General features: G+C 47.5%; 1 protein-coding gene across 5 annotated transcripts; it reads left to right on the top strand.

The window, feature by feature from the left end:
* Positions 1–683: 683 nt before the first annotated feature.
* Positions 684–18534, top strand: C3H1orf167 (chromosome 3 C1orf167 homolog). Of its 5 annotated transcripts, none has more exons than XM_055799165.1 (21): positions 684–831; positions 3181–5259; positions 5786–5829; positions 6415–6634; positions 6808–6983; positions 7471–7568; positions 7932–8118; positions 8530–8711; positions 9032–9218; positions 9394–9616; positions 10152–10333; positions 10499–10595; positions 10994–11136; positions 11652–11860; positions 12624–12768; positions 14916–15183; positions 15705–15813; positions 16065–16296; positions 16405–16540; positions 17317–17427; positions 18148–18534. In XM_055799165.1, the coding sequence occupies exons 2-21, from the start codon at positions 3976–3978 to the stop codon at positions 18205–18207; spliced, it is 4293 nt and encodes a 1430-aa protein (XP_055655140.1). In that variant the 5' UTR covers positions 684–831; positions 3181–3975; the 3' UTR covers positions 18208–18534. The 5 variants fall into 5 exon arrangements, with proteins under 5 accessions (XP_055655140.1, XP_055655142.1, XP_055655139.1 ...); XM_055799164.1 differs by having other exon boundaries at positions 694–831; positions 3410–5259; positions 7935–8118; XM_055799163.1 differs by having other exon boundaries at positions 694–831; positions 3410–5259.
* The last annotated feature ends 619 nt before the right edge of the window (positions 18535–19153 follow it).

Below are 19153 nucleotides of genomic sequence, written 5' to 3'. Positions count from 1 at the left end.
TGTCCCTTAGGGGTGCCTATTTCAGGCAGTGACTCTGAGGGGTGACGGTAACAGCAAGGGGCCTCTCCTGGCTTCTGAGGAGAGTGTGTATTTCAGCAGTCCTTAGGATAAACACCAACGCGCTCGTGGATCAGTACCTGGTTTAGCAGGATGCATGGGGTTCGCAGAGCTGGTTGTGCTGGCTGGTTGCCTGGCTTCACCGGGGAGCTCTGCATAGCCTTCGGCTGGGTCTCCTCACCCAGACGTGCAGCAGGTGCCATGCTCTCCTCAGGTTTATTTTGCTTGTTTTTTTCCAAATCCCCGGGTCGTGAGGAGCCGGCAGCTCTCTAGGATTAACCCAGTTTGCCCCGAGCAGGTGCCTCCCTCAGCGGCATCGCCCCTCAGGCGGCCTGAGGGAGGCGGCCGGGGCCTGCCGGCAGGGCGGACAACCCTCAGGCACTGGGGCAGCCCCGAGCCCGCCGCCCGAGCCCCGCAGCCCGCCCCGGGCTCTGGGGGTGAGCGTGGGGCCCGGCGCTGCGCGTGAGGAGAGGTGCCGCCCGGGGCGGGGGGCAGCGCGGCCGCTGCAGGTAGGCCTCGCCCCTCTGGGCCGCCTTCGGACACACCTTTAATGAGCCACGGGCCATCTGCAGCCCCGGGGGCAGGCGGCGCCGCTAATCGCGGGGATAAGCGGCTTACGGTGACCCAGCTGCAGCGCGCCCGCTGCCGGGGCGCGGCCGTTCGCGGGGGACGAGGCTGCAGGTTTGGCCCAGCAGAGGAGGCGTGGGCACAGAGGGGACCGTGGCCTGTCCCTGAGGGTCTGGAGGGGCCCAGCACCGTGTCGGCTGGCAGCGAGTAAGTGCCTGTAGGAGGGGTGCGACCGTGCCCACGGAGAGCACCCGGGGGGGCCTGGGTGCCCCTGGCCTCAAACGGCTCCCAACGAGCCGGGTCGGTGGGCCACAGGCCTCCCACTTGCCCACCACGTCCCGGGACAGCAGCTGGATCTGGGGTGGCCGCAGGCAAAGGCACTGCTGTGCAGCTCTTCCCTGGCTGCCAGAGCACTAACTGCCCTCCTCAGTGCAGGGAAGGCCGCTGGTGAGGGGCAGCGGGGGGCTCGGGCGGTGGCGGTTTGGTTCCCAAAGCTGAGCTGTGGGGGAGAAGCCTTGTACCTGAGGCACGTGAAGTGTGATCCTGGGCTGGCCGCCGGTCCCCACCTGCAGTGTGAGATGGATCAGCCTTGGTCTGCAGGGATGGGACAATCCCCATGGTCTACGCAGTGCCTGTGTATTTCTTACAGGTCTTGCATTATTATAATGCTAAAGTGGCATTTGCTTTAAAGAGCTGGATTTACTGTTCATGAACTGTGCTATTCCTTTTGCTTATAACAACAGAAGTATGATCGGTTTAATTTTTGTTTGCTTAATTGGATTTGTTTCAGGTTTTAATGCATTAGTGTGTTGCTGCAAAGTGTATATAGTAAGTACGTGTTACATATTTTAGTCGGAAACATAAAAGCTAATATGAAATCCATTGGTCATGGATTTTGCAATTCACAAAATCTGCAGCTTGCCTTAGAAGAAGTTTTAAAAAAGCACTTCATAAAATCTTGTTGCCTTTTGAGTAAGGTTAAGCACTGCTTAAAAGTGGTTATATTGAAGTCCTGAATGGTAATTTTGGGAAGGCAGACGAACATGATTTTTAAAGGATGCTCTCTCTTCTCAGTGGGACTGAAATCAGGAATGAGTGATGTGAAGAACACCACCTAAAATAATCATGGCAACGTGGTGAGAACCTGGTAGCTGGCAGAAAAGATTGAAATGGAGAACTAAAAAAAAATCATGTGGGTCATCGAGAAAATAGGTGATGTCTAGGTTCTTGAGCATAAAGTAGTCCAGTGCCACATTCCAGGTGTTCATGGAGCAAAACAGCACTGATAAATGTGATGGTTTCATGTCCTTTCACAATTCAAATCCTTTATAGCACCCTTTTGTGATACATTGGCTGGATATTCCTGAGGTGCAAGGAGTGTTTCTATGGAACACCAGTCCTCTGCATTTTGTGGTTATAGTTCATGCAGTGATAGGCACCCTAAAGAAGGCAGCCACGTTCACTCTGTAGTTGCCAACTTCTTGTCTCAAAAAAATAATGGAATCTTTCTGTTCATGGTACACTTGGTGATGTATGAAAGGTAGTAATGGCAGTTCCCAAGGATAATTGCAACGCTGCATGACTATTTCCAGTTGCTTTATTAATTGAGTTTACTCTCCAGTTTGTGGTGATTACTAAAAGAGTTTGCATGTGAGAAGGACAAGCAGGCTGTTTGCAGACAGGGATGACTGAGGCTCAGGTGCTTTCTTAGAAAGGAATGATATAAACGTATTTCAGAAACTGTAATTTGACAGGAGGCTTTCTGGTATTTGAGTACATTTGAAAAAGACAATGGGCACTGATTGCATAGGCTGTGCTGTCTCTTTTCAGATTGACTAGGGTTTTTTTAAGATGATACAGGTGTGTGTGCCTTTTCACAATACTGTTTTCATTTAAAAGGGGCATGGAAAAGAATGTTGGTTAGAATTAGTGACTGACAACTTGCTTTTAAAATTCGATGGAATGAAAGCACAGTCCCCTCAAATTGCACTTACTTGTTAGCAGCAGCTTCCAAATCTGTGCTCAGCATGAGCGTTGTATGTATAGCCATCTGACTTAGTGGCTCCCATCTGTGCTGTAACTCTTCCAGGTAAGGGGACAACGGAGATTCTCTGGGTGTGTAAACATTTTTTCATCCTTTGGTGTGGACAAGAAGTTGGCCTGCATAGCCTTGAACCTTTGCAGGGCTGTCACATGACATGTGAACAAATTTTCACTTGTTAAGCAGTTAAACAGTACCTTAAGTTGAGGCAGTAACTTTCCTGTCATCCCTGGAGAAAATATAAGTGTGGAGGAGATCTTAGCTGGATTTCCAGTCAATGAGGACGGGTAAGCATTGTACTCTAGCTGGTACCATGTTGCTCTGACTTCTGTGAAAACATTTTCTTTTAGACCTGTTCTTGTTTGGTGTCGCGCAGATCTGGTTAGATGTAAGCATTCTGGAAAAGCAGCTACAGGCTACCTTGTCTTGGCAGCAGGATAATTCAGCCTTGCTAGCAACACACTCTTTTTGAGGCTGCAGGTGCATGCATAATGCTGGAAGTCTTTGTTTTCCAGGTTTTCTGTTGAGAACTGAGTCTGTCCCCTTCAGTCATTTCTGCTCTGACATGATTGTCTGCTGAGAAACAGGAAGAGAGTAGTGTCCATAATACTTTCAGGACTGAGGCTGGTGAATTGGAGACAAGAAATTCATAAGGAAAGTACCAAAAGCCTTTGGCAAACTGGGCAAGATGTGATGAGAAATATACGTGCTCCTTTGTTTATATTTCTTCTTATTTTTCTTCAGAGCAAAGAAACATTCAGAAGAAGGTGAATGTTGATCTGTATTTGGGCACTAGAAGTGGAGTAGACATTTCTCATCACTGGCTTAAGGCTGCAGCGTGCAGTGTAACCCCCAGCCAAACAGCAGAACGAGGCCGGCTGTGTACCGCACCTCTGTCAGCTGGGAAGAGAGATCCCAGTCTAAGACAGACTAATCTCTCCTGCCCTTCTCAGCCGTTCCAGGACACCACCGGTCAGTTCTCCAGTTCCTGCTTCCTGCAGCAGAATAATCTCTGCTCCGGGCTGCAGCAGCACAGCTCTAAGTGTGTGGCTCATAGAATTCCCCACCTTGCATTGTCAGTGCACCCTGCTGTGAATCTTCCTCAGAGACACTCACACCTTGAGGCTTATAGTTTAGAAGGGAGAAGGAGCAAGACTATTGACTTTCTTCAGCAACATCATCAGAAAGCAAAGGCAGCTGGTCACTGCCCCATACATGCTGCTTGCCATTGCTATTTAGAAAGTAGGAACAAGAATAGTGACTATCCAGTGGAAAACCAACAACAGCATCAGCCTCCTGCTGCTTCTTGTATGGATCCCGTGAACCCTTCACTGGTCAATGCATGTTTGTCATCTTATACGGTAGATTCCCCTCTTAGGCACAAATTAGTGGTGTGTCCCTCTTCAAGGAGCTCAAGTGAAAGTGTGAACAGTTGTTGTAGTTCAGCCCTGACACTGGGGGATCTCAATCCATCTAGTTCAGACTCCTTTCAGTCTCTTTTGCATTCCTCACAGATTTCTGCGAACTTTTACTGTTCAATCCAGAAGCTTAAGCAAGAAAGTGCTTTGATGGGGATACGGGGCTCCCTCCCTCTGGAGCCCAAGTCTTCTCCACTCAGTGGCAATTTGTGCTTTGCTCCTGATGAATCAGCTTCTAGTATCCTGAGCACAGGAGAACAGCTAGCTGGAGTAAAGACAAGGGCTGCCCAGGCAAGATGGAAATGGGGTGTTCCATTTGCTAAAGACTGGCGCCTTAATGCAGTGACGAGTCATGCAGAACCTCTCTCTGTCTCTCACAGATATGGATATATTGGCTCAAACACATGGAGAACCAGAATTTCAGGTGACGGCCAGCCAGAAACCCTTGCATCTGGGTTGTGCTCTGGCAGGCTAGTGGATACAGAAGTTAATTCCTTCTACAGCTGCTCCCCTTATTTCATGTGTCAGTCACAGGCAAAGCCAGTTCTGGGAACTCGTAGTCTTTGTGTTCACACAAAAAGTCATTCCCCTGAAAAGGTTCTTAAAGAAGAGCTGTCTAACAGGGCATCCCTGTGTGCTGTATCTTGGAAGAAAGACCTTCCAGCCAGTCTGTATCCAGAGGGTCTGCAGCTGTCACTGGAGACAGATTTAGGGGAGGCTCGGATGAATGTTGGTGTAGCCATGTATAGGACTCCGAGGGAGGTGTGCATGACAGCCACTTCTCCTGGAGATAAACAGTTTAGACCAGTCCAGCAGCTTAATATTAAACCTGTAGAAGTCAACAACTCTGAACCTTGTGTTAAGTCCAGCAAATGCTCGGAAGAGGTATGTGGCTCTAGATCACAAGCAGCCAGAAGAAAGGCTGTGGTGGACAGCAGCCAGTCCAGCCCATCTGGTATTCAGGTTGAGGAAGGCTTTGGTGAGTATTCTGACATAGATTGTATCAGTGTGAGCAGAGAAGAAAGGAGAAACAAATACTCCTACCAAAGCAGCTGGAGGAACTGGGAAGCTGATGCCAATCTCGACCAGTCTGAAGAACCTTCTATGGAGAAGAGTGCCAAAGAACCATGGTGCTGTGAAGAAGGGAGCCAGACACAGGAAACTGTGTCCAGGGAGGTGAGGATGGGCTCACTGTGTAGCATCCCTACTCACAGATAATACATGTACTTGTCTCTGCTTCTTGCTAGAGGTAAAGAGTTAAGGTACAACGGTGATGGGGATGCTTGTCCCTTAGTTTTTTCTGGCACTGAATGGCCAGAATGTCCTCTCTTATGGTCCTGATCCATCCCAACATATGCAACTTTGTCTCACATGCTTCTTCCTGAAGACCAGCATGTTAATTTGGTTGGTCTTGGGAATGTAAACACCTGTTTTTTATATTCTCTGGATCGTACGCAGAGGGAAAGCATTAAACTGGTTCTTACTCTGTGAAGGGTCCTCAGGCTTTTCCATGTCTGAAGTATGTAAGAGTATTCACTGAGCAATGGTGGGAGTAGTGTCAAAGGCATCCAACATAGTATGCTACCCTGAGGAAGCACTGTTCTGGTCTTCATCTAAAATGACTTGCCATGCTGGGCACAGACAAATTGTTCAAGAGTAGTGAGAATAATCATGTGAGTTACTGTCTTTTGCCTGTTTGCAGGTCTCAGAGAACAGCTTCTGGTCATTGAAGGTGAACGAGCAAAGGTAAAAAGACTGGTTTTGTGTGAGTGTGCTGGTACATAACAGGGGAGGAAAACTGCTGCAAAGTGGCTAAGGAGGCCATGTTCCTAGGAATGTTTGGGTTTAGGACTTAACCTACATTATTCTGCCATGGTTGGGTCAGGGGCTGCATCCATTTCTCTTCAAAGGGTTGCCAACTAGAATGGAGCATGCTCTAAAAATAATATCTGTATCCTTTAAATTCTAGCTTCTAAATTCAACCTTGGTTGTTGCTAGCAATGAAAAAGTGTTGGTACCAGGTATTCCGCTTTTCGGTGCAGCAAATTCGAGCATGCTCACTGCATGGTTAGCTAAGATCAAGAACTGGTCTTGTCCATGAGATGGGATTCAAATTTGTGACCTGTGGATAATACGTGTGTGAGATTGCTACCAATTTAGCAATGGTGATACCTTAATTTGGTGTGAGGCTGCAGGTTTTCCACTCTTTAGAGGGAACCACTTGAAATACCTCTTTTCTGCTTGGTGGCTGAACTCTGATTGCCATCTCCCGGCTGTGTTTAACTTTCCTTTGTGTTAACTGGAGCTCACTTTTGTTTTTTTCTTTTTAAGTTTCCAGCACTTGTGTGACAGACAAATGCTAACTAGGTGTTTCCAAGCCTGGAGGAGACACATCCTCTGGAAAAGGGCTGCAGCCAGGCAGCATTACAGACAGCAACTACTTCGGAAAGGCCTTGGTGCTTTGCAGTGGGCTGTGCACCAGAGGAGGATGCAGCTGGAGGTAGCCCAGCAGAGACATGCCTCGGCTCTGCTAGCTATCAGCTTCCACAGGGTGAGGACGGGCTAGGGACAGTAAAAGTGGTGCCATGAGTTTTCTGTTGTGCAGTCAGAGGAGGCAGAAATCCTATTTGGATAGGGAGGAGGAAGGGGTACCCTGTATGAATTTCAGTGATGTGGACCCTGATACTCAGCCTGCAGTTTGTAATCATGTGGTTTCTCCTTCAGTGGAAGGAAGCTGTGGAAAAACAGAGCAAGAAGCAAGCTCTGCAGCCTGAGCCATATTCTTATACCCCAAGTTCATCGGTGGGGTGTTTTGGAGTAGGAAGATTAGCAACTATGACAACCTCAGCTCAGCACCAGCTTACAGTAGGATACTCAAAGGAAGCTGAGCAGGCTTGTAGGTAAGCTGAAAATGTTCTTTCTGTTATCTTGGACAAGTGGAGGTTTACAAACACCACAAGAAATTTTTCTTAAAGGGTGGCAGACTTGTTTCCAGGTCCTTGGATGAATTGTTGCAGATAAGCACTGCAAGAATTACTTAGTTTTAAGAACTAAACAATCCTGTTTCAGAGCTTCTGTGTACTAGTGTTTTCAATCTGATCTGAGTGTCTGACAGAAATACTTCTGCACTATTTCTTGAGTTCAGCTGTCACCTGCATATGTGATACAGGTGTAAATGAGAATGGAGTGAGGCAATACTACAGCATCTAGCAGGACAGTAGAGGTATCAAAAGAAAAACCTTTTGTTGTGCCTTCTGATTTTGAAGGCAGGAGAACAAGTCCAGACAAAACCAGAGAGCTACCTAAGGAGAAAGAAGGCTCTGGATTCTGTTCTGTGCATGCCTCTTTGGACAGACGGATGTTAAAGCATGCTTGTGACTCTTTCAGGGTGGAGGGAGAATTGTGGACACAGCTTCATCGTAGGCAGAGAGGAAGTGAGTTCTGCTGGAGAGCTGAAGCAATCAGAGATATGAGACGGCTAGCTGGTAAGCACGTGTTCCGTAGCCTTGGAACAGCTTGGATGTAATCACTGTTTCACCATGCTTCTTGGTTTGGGTCTAGCTGTTGCTTTGATCTGGCTTTTACAGAACCTGATCCTGCAAATAGCTGGGCCAGTATCTCTGATGGCAGAGGGTGGCCCACTTGTCGTGTCATACACCTTTTGCCTTGTTCCTTGTCTTCAGCTGCAGCAGATGCTGTTACTCCAGCAATGACAGCCGTCTCCCTTAAGTGCCCTTCCTCAGACAGCTGGAGTTCAACTAGAGGATGCTTGCTGTATGACACAAGTTGTTTGAAGTTCTTCTAAGGTATTTTTCTTCCTGTCAATCTCTTCCTGCCCTGCAACATAGCAGCTTTCAGATTGTGGCGCCTGCAGAAGGAGCTGCTGAGCAAAGAGGAAGCCAGACTTTTGGAAGCCCGTGCTCTGCTGGAAAAGAAGCAGCTACAAAGTGTTTTCTGGATGTGGCGTTCCCGATGCTCAGAAATGAAACGGATTGTAGCACTGACAACTCACATCCAAAGAAACTTGGTCTCCCGGTAAGTTGTTCATGTGAAAAATCTGTTCCCCATGAAGGTCCAAGGAATCACAGAGGGTGATGTGTTGTTCCATCTTAAAGCCATCTATTCTTTTGTTTTAGGAGTTAATAAACATGAAAGTAGGGATAAACACAGGAAAAGAAATTACTGTGGCCAGAGACATTACAGCTTGCCTTCCTTGTACTGCCAAAGCGTTTTGGTCTTGACCTTTGATGTCCTGAAAGACCAAACCTGAAAGCACTCACTGTGCTGCTGTGCTCTAAGCATGACAGCGGCTTTTTAATGAAATAAACAGAAGCTCAGAAGATGACAGCTTCTGTCTGTCTTTCCTGAAGTAAAGCCAGTTTCAGGGGGAGACAAGCTTGTACATGTGGTTTTCCATGTTGTTCTGTTTTCTTTCATTTTTCTCAGGTGCTTCAGTACATGGAAGGAGACTGCTGAGCAGAAGGCACTTTACAGGTGCAACCTGGCCCGTCTCAGAGCAGTATCACTGAGGAAATACTTCCAACAGTGGGTTCAGATGCTGCAGGTCACAGAAGGCAATAAGCAGGCAATGGTGAACTTCCTCCTCCTACGATGGGGGCAGAATTACGGTGAGGAGCTTGGGGTCTGTGCAGAATCTAAGACTTGGAGGTGCTTAGGCTCCTTCCTCCTCTTCTTGTATGGTAAAATCCAGCAGAAAACAGCCTGATAACAGAGAAGCTCAGATGATACATGGTATTAACAAGCCAGAGTGGGCAGAGTTCTGGATGTGTCAGTGAAGTTGCAGGGAGATTTGTTGCTCTGCTTTGTAAACCTAACAAAGTCTTAAACCTTGCTGAAAGGAAGCAGTTTGAGGGCTGGGCTGGGCTGAGTTTCTTAGGAATGCCTTTTGATAAACATTGTCTCTTGTTGCTTTCTGTAACTGGTTAAGGACCAGTTATAAGCTCTGTAGCTGACAAGACTGTGACAAAGAGGCCTGAAAATCAGCTGCTGTGGACTACAGAGAGACAGTTTCCAGAGAAAACAAGCTACTCTTTTGATGACTTCTGCCAAAAGGTGAAGCTCCAGAGAGTATATCTGCTGTGGAAAGCAAGGTTGTGTGAGCATCACAGAGCTAAGTGAGTAAAGAAGAGGCAGGTCCTGGAGCCCTGCCCTCGTTAGTAGTGTCCTCTTGACTTTTTGGTCCTTCTGGAAGAACCCCTTTTACCATCCGTCATCTGTCACGTCTGTACTAGTGTCTCCCTCTGGTATCCCTTTTCAGTCACTTTGCTGTCTCCATATCTTCTGTCTCAGTTCTTTCTCTCAGACTTTGGAGCAGTGTAGACTCAGAAAAGCTCTGAAATTATGGCACCAGAAGTGTCTCATGCTGAAGACAATTGAGCAAAGTCCTGAGCAGTCGCACAGGACTGCCTATGAAGAGCCTCTTGCCACGCTCTTTTCTGAGGACTTCTCAACATCTTCTGGTTTTGATAGCAGTGCTCCAGCTACTCTGGCCTCTCAAAGCTCGTTGGAAAAGGTGAGAAGGTCTTCATACATCTAGACTGCTCTGAGGTATTATATTGCTGGGATTTTTCAGGGGAAAATTTCTGTCTCAGCATGGCATTGTCATCAGCGAACTGTGCTTAGTATTTAGGCCTGAAGAGCACTGCGCCTGTTGGTTGTGGAGTTTAAATGTAATCAGAAATCATAAAGTCTCTGCACTCTGTGTCCTCCTTGGTTCATCATTTAGTGATATGGGAAGGTATTGAGCTAGTGAGGTTCTCTTGTATGCTTGCTTCTGTTTGTGGCTGCATGGTGGAAGGGATGAGGTACAAAAGCCTCAAGTGCACATGCCTGTTCCCCCTGTTCGCAGGTAGAAGTAACTAGTGTTGAAACAATATGCTTGCACTCCAGAGCTGTACTTGCTAACCTGCAGTTCCTTTGGATGCATCCTGGATTTCCCTGAATCCTTGCCAAAAAGAGGAGTAAATGGCATGGTCAGAACTGTTAGCTGAGTGATTCCAGTGCAAGGACGTTTACCTCACAGCATGTTCTTCCCTCCATACCTGCAGGAATACAGTTTTAGTGACAGCAGTCAGCAGGGCTTCTCCTCCGTTCTGGCTGCTGAGGATGTTGCACACATGCCACATTACAGTTCTCTCCTGCAACTACACCAATGCGCAGAGCTGCCAGCTGAGCTGGGTGGGGAGCTGTACTTGCAGGCCTCCTTTTCTCCACAGAGCACTGGACCCGGGTGAGTTGGAGACTGGTTCTCTGGGATGCTCGTAGCACTGTCCCCTTGTTTGGTCTGGCTGAATTCCTTCCTTCGGGATAGTCTCCCATGTCACCTCACACCATCTTTCCAGGTACTTCATACTCTTCTTTCTTTCTGTTTTCCCCTGACACTTTTGTCTTGCAGAAGAAACTGGTTTGTGGGAGATCAGTTCCAGTCTTTGGCACTGCAGAGTCAAGACAATAACGCCCAGCCTCTCACCAGTTACTCTGCATGGGAAGAGGTAAGGCTGAAAGGTGGTGTGAGACATGTAAATGTACAAGTGGTTTCTGCAAAGCCCAGTTTACCAAAGAGCCTTTGGGTTTCAGTATCAGCATATGGAAGTCTCACTGCTGTTTTGTCTTTGTTCTTTTCTCTCAGACACAAGGTTTGGGAGATTGAGGCACTTCTCAGGGTAACTCTTCCTACCATTTGCCAGCTAAGCTGGAAATCAGCCAGGTGTCAAGAATTTAAAAGGAAGGTGCTAGATCCTCATGTGTGGGTGTTCATGCCGCGTGTGTGGGTTAGCAACAGGAAATTAGGCAAGCATGGAAGTTACAGTAGCAAGGAGAAAGGCCTGGCTGCATGGAGTAACTGTGTTACAGCAGTAGTTCAAGGCCTTTTTTTGCTTCTGGATTACAGGACTGTAGTTCTGACAAGGAGGTGAAGAGTTGCTGGCACCAAGCAGAGAAATGCTGCCTGCAGAGGTACTTCATTGTCTGGTCAGCTCAGACTCAGCAGCTTGTAAAGGCCCAGCAGTACTGCAGGCTCATTCAGCTGTCTCGGTAGGTATTGTGCTTTCCAGAAGTTTCCTAAAGCTGTCTGTTTTGAGAGCTCTACACTTGTTTTTTTTAAAAGAATACTCTTCCTCTAGTTATCTTTTTTCAGTCTTCAGTGGGAGTTTTGCAGCCTATTATTTTGTGGGTTTCCTGCTTCAAAATTATTATATCTGAACATAAACGCAATAATTTCTGGTTTGATGGGGTGCCTCACAAATTAAAGCAAGCCTAGCACTGCTGATAACAAGCCCTGGTAAGTTCCTATCCATGGAGCTGGCCTTGCTCTCTACTCATTCAGAAGTTGAAGATCACAACAGGTTTGGCACAGCCAGGACAGAACACTGTACAACTTGCCCTGTCCATCGTTTCCTCTGACATTTAATGGGGAAAGGATGCTAACAGATCAGGTGTATTTCCTAAATTCCTTCATGTGTATATTTATTATTAAAGTTGCAGTTACAAGGGTGTGAATCTGTGTGAGTTGTTCCTACAGTTGGTGCAATGACCTTTGTCTTTCTCAGAGCCTTTCTCAGCTGGCACCACTGGGTCGTGGAAAATAAGAAGCGAAAAGCAGCAGCAGCCCTAAAACATCGAGTTCATTGCTGCCAGATGGCTTTCAGCCTGTGGAAGAAGAGACTGGCCCAGAAAGTGGAAGCTGACCAGAGATTCAGGTGTCATATTCACCAGATTACTGCTGATGCTCTACAGCGTTGGCATTCCTGCTGGCAAAGTGAGTTATGCCATCAGCAGCACTTGTGTCTGTAGGAGAGGGATGCTGTGGAGGTGGTTGGGATGGAGAAAGTCCCACCTCTTGTTGTAACTTTGTGTGCTGTTCCTTTGGAATGGCACGTACTAGTCCAGGGGTCAGCAAGCACCTGTGTCACCACCTTCTTGTGGTTTTAAGCAGGACATGTGCCCTGCTGCTTCCTAGTGCTTTATGCTAGGGGAGATGCTCCTTTGGCAGCTGATTGGAAAAGGGGTGGATCTCGCTTTACTTGCACTACCAAAGGAGTGTTCAAGCAGTGCATTTCAGCAGCTGGGGAGTTAAACAGAGTTCAGATGCAGCATTCCGAGCTCAAACATGACTCCTCAGACCCAACAGCCAGGCTTTGCTTCAGCGGTTTCTTTTGGGACTGCTTAACAGTCCTGATTCTGTCCCTCAAGGGACTCCACGTGCTTTAATTGCCAAGTACTTACACTGTGCCAGGGAAGGAATACTCCCAATTTTTTATGGAAAACTGCCTTGCAGATGAAAGTGGAACTGATCTGTGATCACTTGCTTGGGAAAGGACAGGGGAGGGGAAAAAAGGTCTAACTGCCTTGCAGACAAAAACCTACAAGGTGAATTGAAAAATCTCTTCAGCTGCTAGAGGACAGGATATCATAGATATCCCATCTGGTATTTGCAGCAGATGTATTCTTTGCTCTTGTCTGGATTCTGTGGTGGCAAAAAAACCCTGTTGGGCTCAGCAAGCTCTTGCATTCTTTCACAGGGAGGCGTGCTATGAGAGAGCTGCAGCAGCAATGGGCTCAGTACAGCTGCCAGGAGAAGAAGAGGTTGGTCCTGCAGACATGGTATTGCCAAACAAGAAAGCAGAAATATGCTGCTCAGTTCTGGGAATGTCATCTTCTGCATAGGTTTGTTTCCTGCTCTCAGATGGTATTTCTGAGGGGAGCTTTGAGTGAAGAACAATTTATGTAGCAGATAATTCAGTGTATTCTTACCAGAGCTTGGGTTTGAAAGTACAGATAACTTGTGTGTAAATGGAGCTTTTGTAGAAGTGCTACCCTGGGGTTGCTGCTATGTTAAGTGATCTGTTATCCATAGCCTCCCACTCCCCATCTTGTTCTTCTCATTCAAAACTTCTTTTCTTTCCAGAACTTCTGTTCAGTCTTAGTTATGCAGTGTGGTATTTGTAAACTAAGCAAAGGAGATGCAAACAAATTTGTGTAGTTTAAAAAAGTGAAATTCTAATTTCCACTGGAATTATTCAGTATTTGCTCAAAGAAATAGTGGGCAGAGGTCTGATGCTTACAAACCTGAATGTTCCCAATTCTGGACACAGCATGTTGATTTAAATTTAAACTAAAGTGAAAAATTGAGTTCAATATATTCCTGCAGAAAAGCAATATTCAGTAAAGCCTGTGAAGGGAGAACCATGATATTCAATTCATCTCAGTGTTAAGTTGCAGTGTAGGTGAAGCTGTAGTATGTTTTGGAGTCTTATGTTATGGTGCAGATCCTGTAAACATATTAGTTTAATCTGAAGAACAAGGTGTCTGCTGTCAATCCTTAACTTCTTATCTCTCTCATCTGTTGTTCAGTAGCTGTCTCATTGAATTGTTTCATTTATGTGGTTTATGTTGTGTGAGGCTACTGCCTGCCTGAAACACAGCAAAGTGTCCAGCTGCAGTGAAGCAGGAATTGTTCAGGTGGTTCTCTTTGAGATAAGTCAGGAGGATAAGAATGAATAAAATTATTTACGCCAAGGATTCATTTAAGGCACAAGAAGTGCAGGTTTGGCCCTAGCGGATTTCCTTTTGAATTGTGGGTTTGGGCTGAGAGGGGACAAAGATCTGCAGAGGAAAGAACAACTAAAAACCCAGTAAAACCTTAGTGGCTGTGAAGCTTAGACTCTGCACTCACCCCACCCGGTTGCGTTTTCTTCTGCAAATCGGTCTGTGCGGCGGCACCCTAGTAGGAAGTGTGTTTGAGAGAAGTCCTTAATATTGCTCCTTCCTGTAGAGTGTGTCTCCACCATTAATCTTCCTTCTGAGCTCTCCTTTGATGAGAGAGTGCTTCTAATTTCTCACCTGGATATGGTACAGGCTGAGCCCTGTCTCTTCTGAGGGGGGCATTTTTCATGCTAGGATAACCTGCAATAGATTCTCTTGATCTTCAGAGAAGCCTGCCAGGCAGAGGGTATTTACACCTCTGCCCTATGGTGCAATGGGGCGATTTGCATAATGAAAGTCCAAGTGGAACAAGGAACCAAAAGGATAAGCCAGGAGTTAAAAGCAGATTGGCTCCTGGGGTTGCAGAGGAAAACTGGCCTCCTGTGCATCAGCCTGTAAGATACGGAGAGATTATTGTGGGTGCAGATTTACAGTGCTGTTAATAACAACTCCTGTAGACACTGACTTTTTGGAATAAAATTGTCTCCATAAAGATTCTAGCTGTACATCCCGTGTATGCAGGCCCTTAGTTTGTGACAGCCAAGAAAAAAATTAAAATCTGAATCTTGACAACAAGTTGCTGTCTTAAATGCAGCCTGGTTCTGCAGCAAGCAGGCTTAAGGAGTCAGCTGGGTTCCGTGCTGAAGGAGATTTTAGCAGCAGTTCATCCCATAAAGAAAAGGCATTTGTTTTGTAGGCAAAGTGTTGTGTTCAGTTTGCAGAGGCCTTTGAAGAGGAAGAAATGCTAGAACAGCCAGAAGGAAGCAGACATGCTCCTGGGCTTTGAGGAGCCCAGAGTGCTGGGAATCTGAAGCAAAGCGAGGCCAAGTTGTTTGCAAAAGAAACTGTAGTTGAAGAGTCTGAACTTATGTCTCCCAAGGACAAAGCACTGGAAAAATAAGTATCACAGAGCAAGATACGTAAATGTTGATTGCAGAAGGAATAATGGGAACAGCCTTTTTTTCTTCCACTTGCTTTGACCACTTACTTACTTGTGACACTGCAGGGTGGGGTGAGAAAGTGGAATTTGGTCTATAGCCTGTTCGGTGATGACATGGAAATGTGAGTTTAGGCATCTGCTGCTTTTCTGTGCTTGCATTGTTTTTCAGGTGCCTAGTCACCTGGGCCCAGGTCACTGCTTGTAGACTGAGGCAGCAGGAAGCCCTCTCTTGTTTTAAACGGGTCAGAGAGCACCGTCTCCTAGTCACGAGCTTTACTGAGTGGAGGGTGAAATTCTTAAGAGCTGAACAACGGGTGCCAGGAGAGAGAAACCACACATGCAAGGAACCCTCTCGGGGTAAAGCCTGTCACCGCTGGCGACTGGCCTCAAGAGGACAGCAAGCCCTGCGTCTAGGATCTGTGGCTACTGTAAAACAAGTAAGAAAAGATGAAGGTCCCAATGAAGACCTCAGTGAGTCACTAGGCACTAAGATACTAATAAGGCTTGTATAAAAACCTGGTCTGACTCATGGTGACTGCTTAGTCCCTGCCTTCATCACCATAATCTGGCGTTGATTGCAGCAACCATCTGGAGCACAGCAATAAGGAATAGGAACATTTTGACCAGAGAGATGAGCACGCTCCTTCCTCTGTGCTCAAAGATGAGGTGGGATAATCACTGTCCCTGCAGAGCAGGGCGAGCTGTCAGAGCTGCAGCTTTTTTCCAAAGACTCACAGCCAGCAAACCATAAAGAGGTCGATTGATTTGGAAGGCCTGAGTCAGTCCTGCTGGGATCTCATCTGTGCAGCTTCCAGCCTGGGGTCTAGCACATTAAACTACCTGCAGGGATATGAGCATGAATGTATCTCTAAGGCTAGTTTGTGTGTGTGTGTGTGCGTGCGCTTTCTGCGCACATTGTGTTTAGCCTTGGCTGCAGCTGTGTTATTTCTGTTTGCAGGCCTGCAACTACTGGACAAAAGCAGCTGCCTTTTCCCAGTGCTCACGGCAGCGCAGTACCCTGATAGGTGCTAGGAAGAACAGGAAGATGTCTCTGTCTTGGTCCATGAGTAAGAAGATGCCCCCACCTCTTTTCCTTTCATGGGGCCATGTGTGGAGTGTGAGTGAGGAGGGAAGGGGAGTAGTGTTTGTCAGGCAGATGACTGGGATTCCTCTGTGGAGTAGGTGCTCATGGCAGTTGAACTCTGAGTAGGTTGCTTCTGAGTTCAGGAGCCAAAGGACTAAGGGCTTATAGCAGCTCTGGTCTCTCCTTCTCCTGATCTGAGGTTAGCTCCTGTGTGATTCCTCTTTTCTTTCCTAGAAAGCAGAAGAGGCAGAGAAAAGGGTTCAGCACTAGCTGCCCCTCTTGGGCTTTTTCCCAGTGCCATTCACCGCTGGCTGGTGATCTACAGAAACCAAAACAGGGCTGAAAGGCTGCTTCTCCCTCACTTGGTAGTGAGACCTGGTGTGGTGGGACCCTTCCCTGCACATGCAAGGATCCAGGAGAACAAAGCAGAGGTGGACTTGGAGGAGTGGGATGAGAAGTGGCTTGGGTAAGTGGAGTGGAGGGCTCTGGGCTTTCTCTTGTTCCTCCCATCAGGAAAGGACTCCCTTGTAGGGCTGTTGGGCTGATAAAGCTCATTTTCCCCTCTTCCCTATAGCAGGAAGTACGTGAGGTGGTGGCATCGCACAGTGATACTTCGCCGGTGCCTGCGTGACAGGAGACTGCACTGTCTGGCAAGGGGATGGCACCAGTGGAAAGAAGCAAGCAAGGTGGTGATACTGGCTCAAGTGTTGGTGAGCATCTGGTGCTGCCACAAGGGTGGCAGTGATGGGTGTTACTGGGTGAGCCTACTATGCTTGCAGCCTCACATACATCCTGGGAGATGAGACCTGGGGATTTAAAAAGTACCAGTGTGCGCCAGAAATCCTGGTTTGCTGCTGTGGCTACTTTTTCTGTCTTTCTCTTTGAAATGCCAGTACGGCAGACTAGCATATCTTCATATTTAGTTGTGCTTTGCTCCATCTTACGGAAGGGAAGCTGAGACAGGATGCTTTGTATAGATTGTCTGTAGCCTGTGCAGAAGGTTCACAGCAAGTATTGCCGTCTTTGTCCTTGTATTCCTGATACATCCCTTTGGTGTCCACAGCCTGCCAAGAGCCGTTACTTGCTTTCCCCTTTTGCTGAGGCCCTGGCCACCTATGGAACAGACCCGTATCTGTCTGGCTGCTTGGGCATTAGCTGTGTGAGATGTGCTCTGACCTGCCCACGGGGCAGTACAGTGATGTGAGTGTAGCGAGCACATCCACAGTCACTGAGGAGCTGTGCTGAAGCACTGATGGGGTGCTGTTCTTTCCCCAGGGTACTGTGACTTAATCAGCCACAATATTTGCAGGAGACAGTAGTTCAGTAAGAGCTTTGTTAGCAGTCAGTTTTGCTCATTACCAATGCAAAGTCATTCAGGAGGGACCTGGGGAAGCAACTGGAAGCAAGATAGAACTAGAGGGGAAGTGAAGAAGGGTCTCTCCTGCCAGAGACCATTTAATCTGTGCACTGCCTCTTTTCTGGGCAGGACCAGAAGAGACTGATAGAAAACGCCTGGAGAGTGTGGAGACGACGACATTTGCAAAGCTGTGTGGTACAGAATTTTTTGGAGGAGGAAGCCAGGAGCCTACTATCTCAGGTAAGCATTTATGACTGCTTTAAGTCTTTGGACCTCAGTGGACCAAAAAGCACTCCAAAGGGACAACTGGCATTCCCTGTGTCTCTCTCCCTGCACAAAGCACTCGTGAGAAGTTGAATACATCAAGCAATGGGACTTGCCTATAACAAAGGGAAATAGCTTCCAGCTTTATATGGGTTCATTTCTGGGTGTTTTTCAAAGCTTTGTTTCAGCAGTCAATTTCCGTGACATGTGCCCCCTTCCTCACTGTTATCAGAGATGTTAATCCACTAATCCCCTGCCTCTCAAGAGCCCACTCAGGGAAGAAACAGGCTCCACACTGGTGTGGGAGGACCGTGCTGCCTTGCACCCAGGGACAGGCAAATCACTATAAATTTGAGCGAGCAGGCAAAACCTTAGATCTCAAATAGCCAGTTCACTGCTGTGCCCACCTCCCAAAGTTCCATGCAGGATTATGTGCTCTAACGAGATGAGAGCAGGTACTGAAATTAGAGGACAGAAGGGGACATTGCTCTTCCTTTTCTCACGTGGGTTTGTACTCTGCACTTAACTTACTGGCTACAGGAACATAGGGGAGACAGGGAAGGGCTCTGAGTGAATGGGGAGGCAGCTGGCACAGGCGTTTGCTGGAGGAAAAGCTGTGTTGATGGGTGCTGGGAGAGTGGGTGGAACCCCTCAAAGGTAACCCGAGTCTTTGATTTGTCCACTTTACTATTGAAGGCTTTTGGAAGGTGGCGCCAGCTAACAGCATTCCAGCTCAAGGACAAAGGACGCTGCTGAGTGGTGGGGCCTGCCGGCAGCTGCTGCTCTTTCAGGACACGTGGAGGATACAGCTGGCTGTCACAACAAAGAGCTGGTCCTGCCAACCAAGAAAGCAAACACTCTGCTCACGTGACAGAAGCAGTGCTACAGGCCAGAAGTGTGCTAGCCAAAGGACAACCCGGAAGAGATGGTACCTAGTTAAAGGTTCTCTTTAAAGGACTGATACCCTACCTCCCTAGAAGCACAAACTGAGAAGTTACTCCCTTTTGTTGTGAGGTTGTATTCCCTTCTCCTCTGGACCCTGATTTTGCTGGTGTTCCGATTAAAGGTCAAAAAAACACCTTATATGCTGTCCCTTTACTCAGTCTTTTTTCCTGGACAGGAGTTTAGTGTCACACAGGGGAGTAAGAAAATACATCAGTCTTAAAAGAGATGAGCAGGAGTCTGCCGGTGCAAACGCTACAGCCTGTCGATTCCAAAGTCTGGACTGTCCTTGGTAGGTCCAAACACAGGTGTTTATTTTCAGATTTGGCTGTTTCCCTGGGAGTGGCTTCCCACGTGGCTCCCACCTCCTCCCCCTGTCTAGGTCCATCAGCTCTTCATTAAAGCTTTCAGTGGGTGGCCAACCTCTTGACTGCTTCCTGCTGGTTCCTTTCTGTGCTGAATGGGCTAGGGATGAAGGAACCTGCTGGGAACAGCTGAGCACCAAAAGCTTTGCTGAGGCAAGACAGGCGTGTCTGACCCCCAGCCTTCCCATTACTTGCTTCTGTGATTGATGCCCTGTAATTACCCTGGATATATGAGCCCAGTCTCAGACAGCTGTAATGAGAGGGTCTGAAGAATCTGGAAAAGGCTTTTCTTCCTTGCTTGTTTGAAAGAGATGCTCACAGCGGGTCAGGAATCTCAAAATCCCACTGGGAGCGGCCCCAGGGTCTTGTTTTCCTAGCCTGTAGTAGCTTTGCAG

Source organism: Falco peregrinus, chromosome 3 (assembly GCF_023634155.1).
Source record: "Falco peregrinus isolate bFalPer1 chromosome 3, bFalPer1.pri, whole genome shotgun sequence".
NCBI classification, from domain to species: domain Eukaryota; kingdom Metazoa; phylum Chordata; class Aves; order Falconiformes; family Falconidae; genus Falco; species Falco peregrinus.
Note: the sequence above shows the minus strand (reverse complement) of the source record. Positions and strands in the feature narration are given on the sequence as shown.

Bases quoted from the DNA above. Each gene is read 5' to 3' on its own strand.
- C3H1orf167 (XM_055799165.1), top strand. From the start codon at position 3,976: ATGGATCCCGTGAACCCTTCACTGGTCAATGCATGTTTGTCATCTTAT. The intron at 10,596-10,993 runs GTAAGGCTGAAA...TCTGGATTACAG, and splicing joins GTTACTCTGCATGGGAAGAG to GACTGTAGTTCTGACAAGGA. The intron at 11,861-12,623 runs GTGAGTTATGCC...ATTCTTTCACAG, and splicing joins TTGGCATTCCTGCTGGCAAA to GGAGGCGTGCTATGAGAGAG.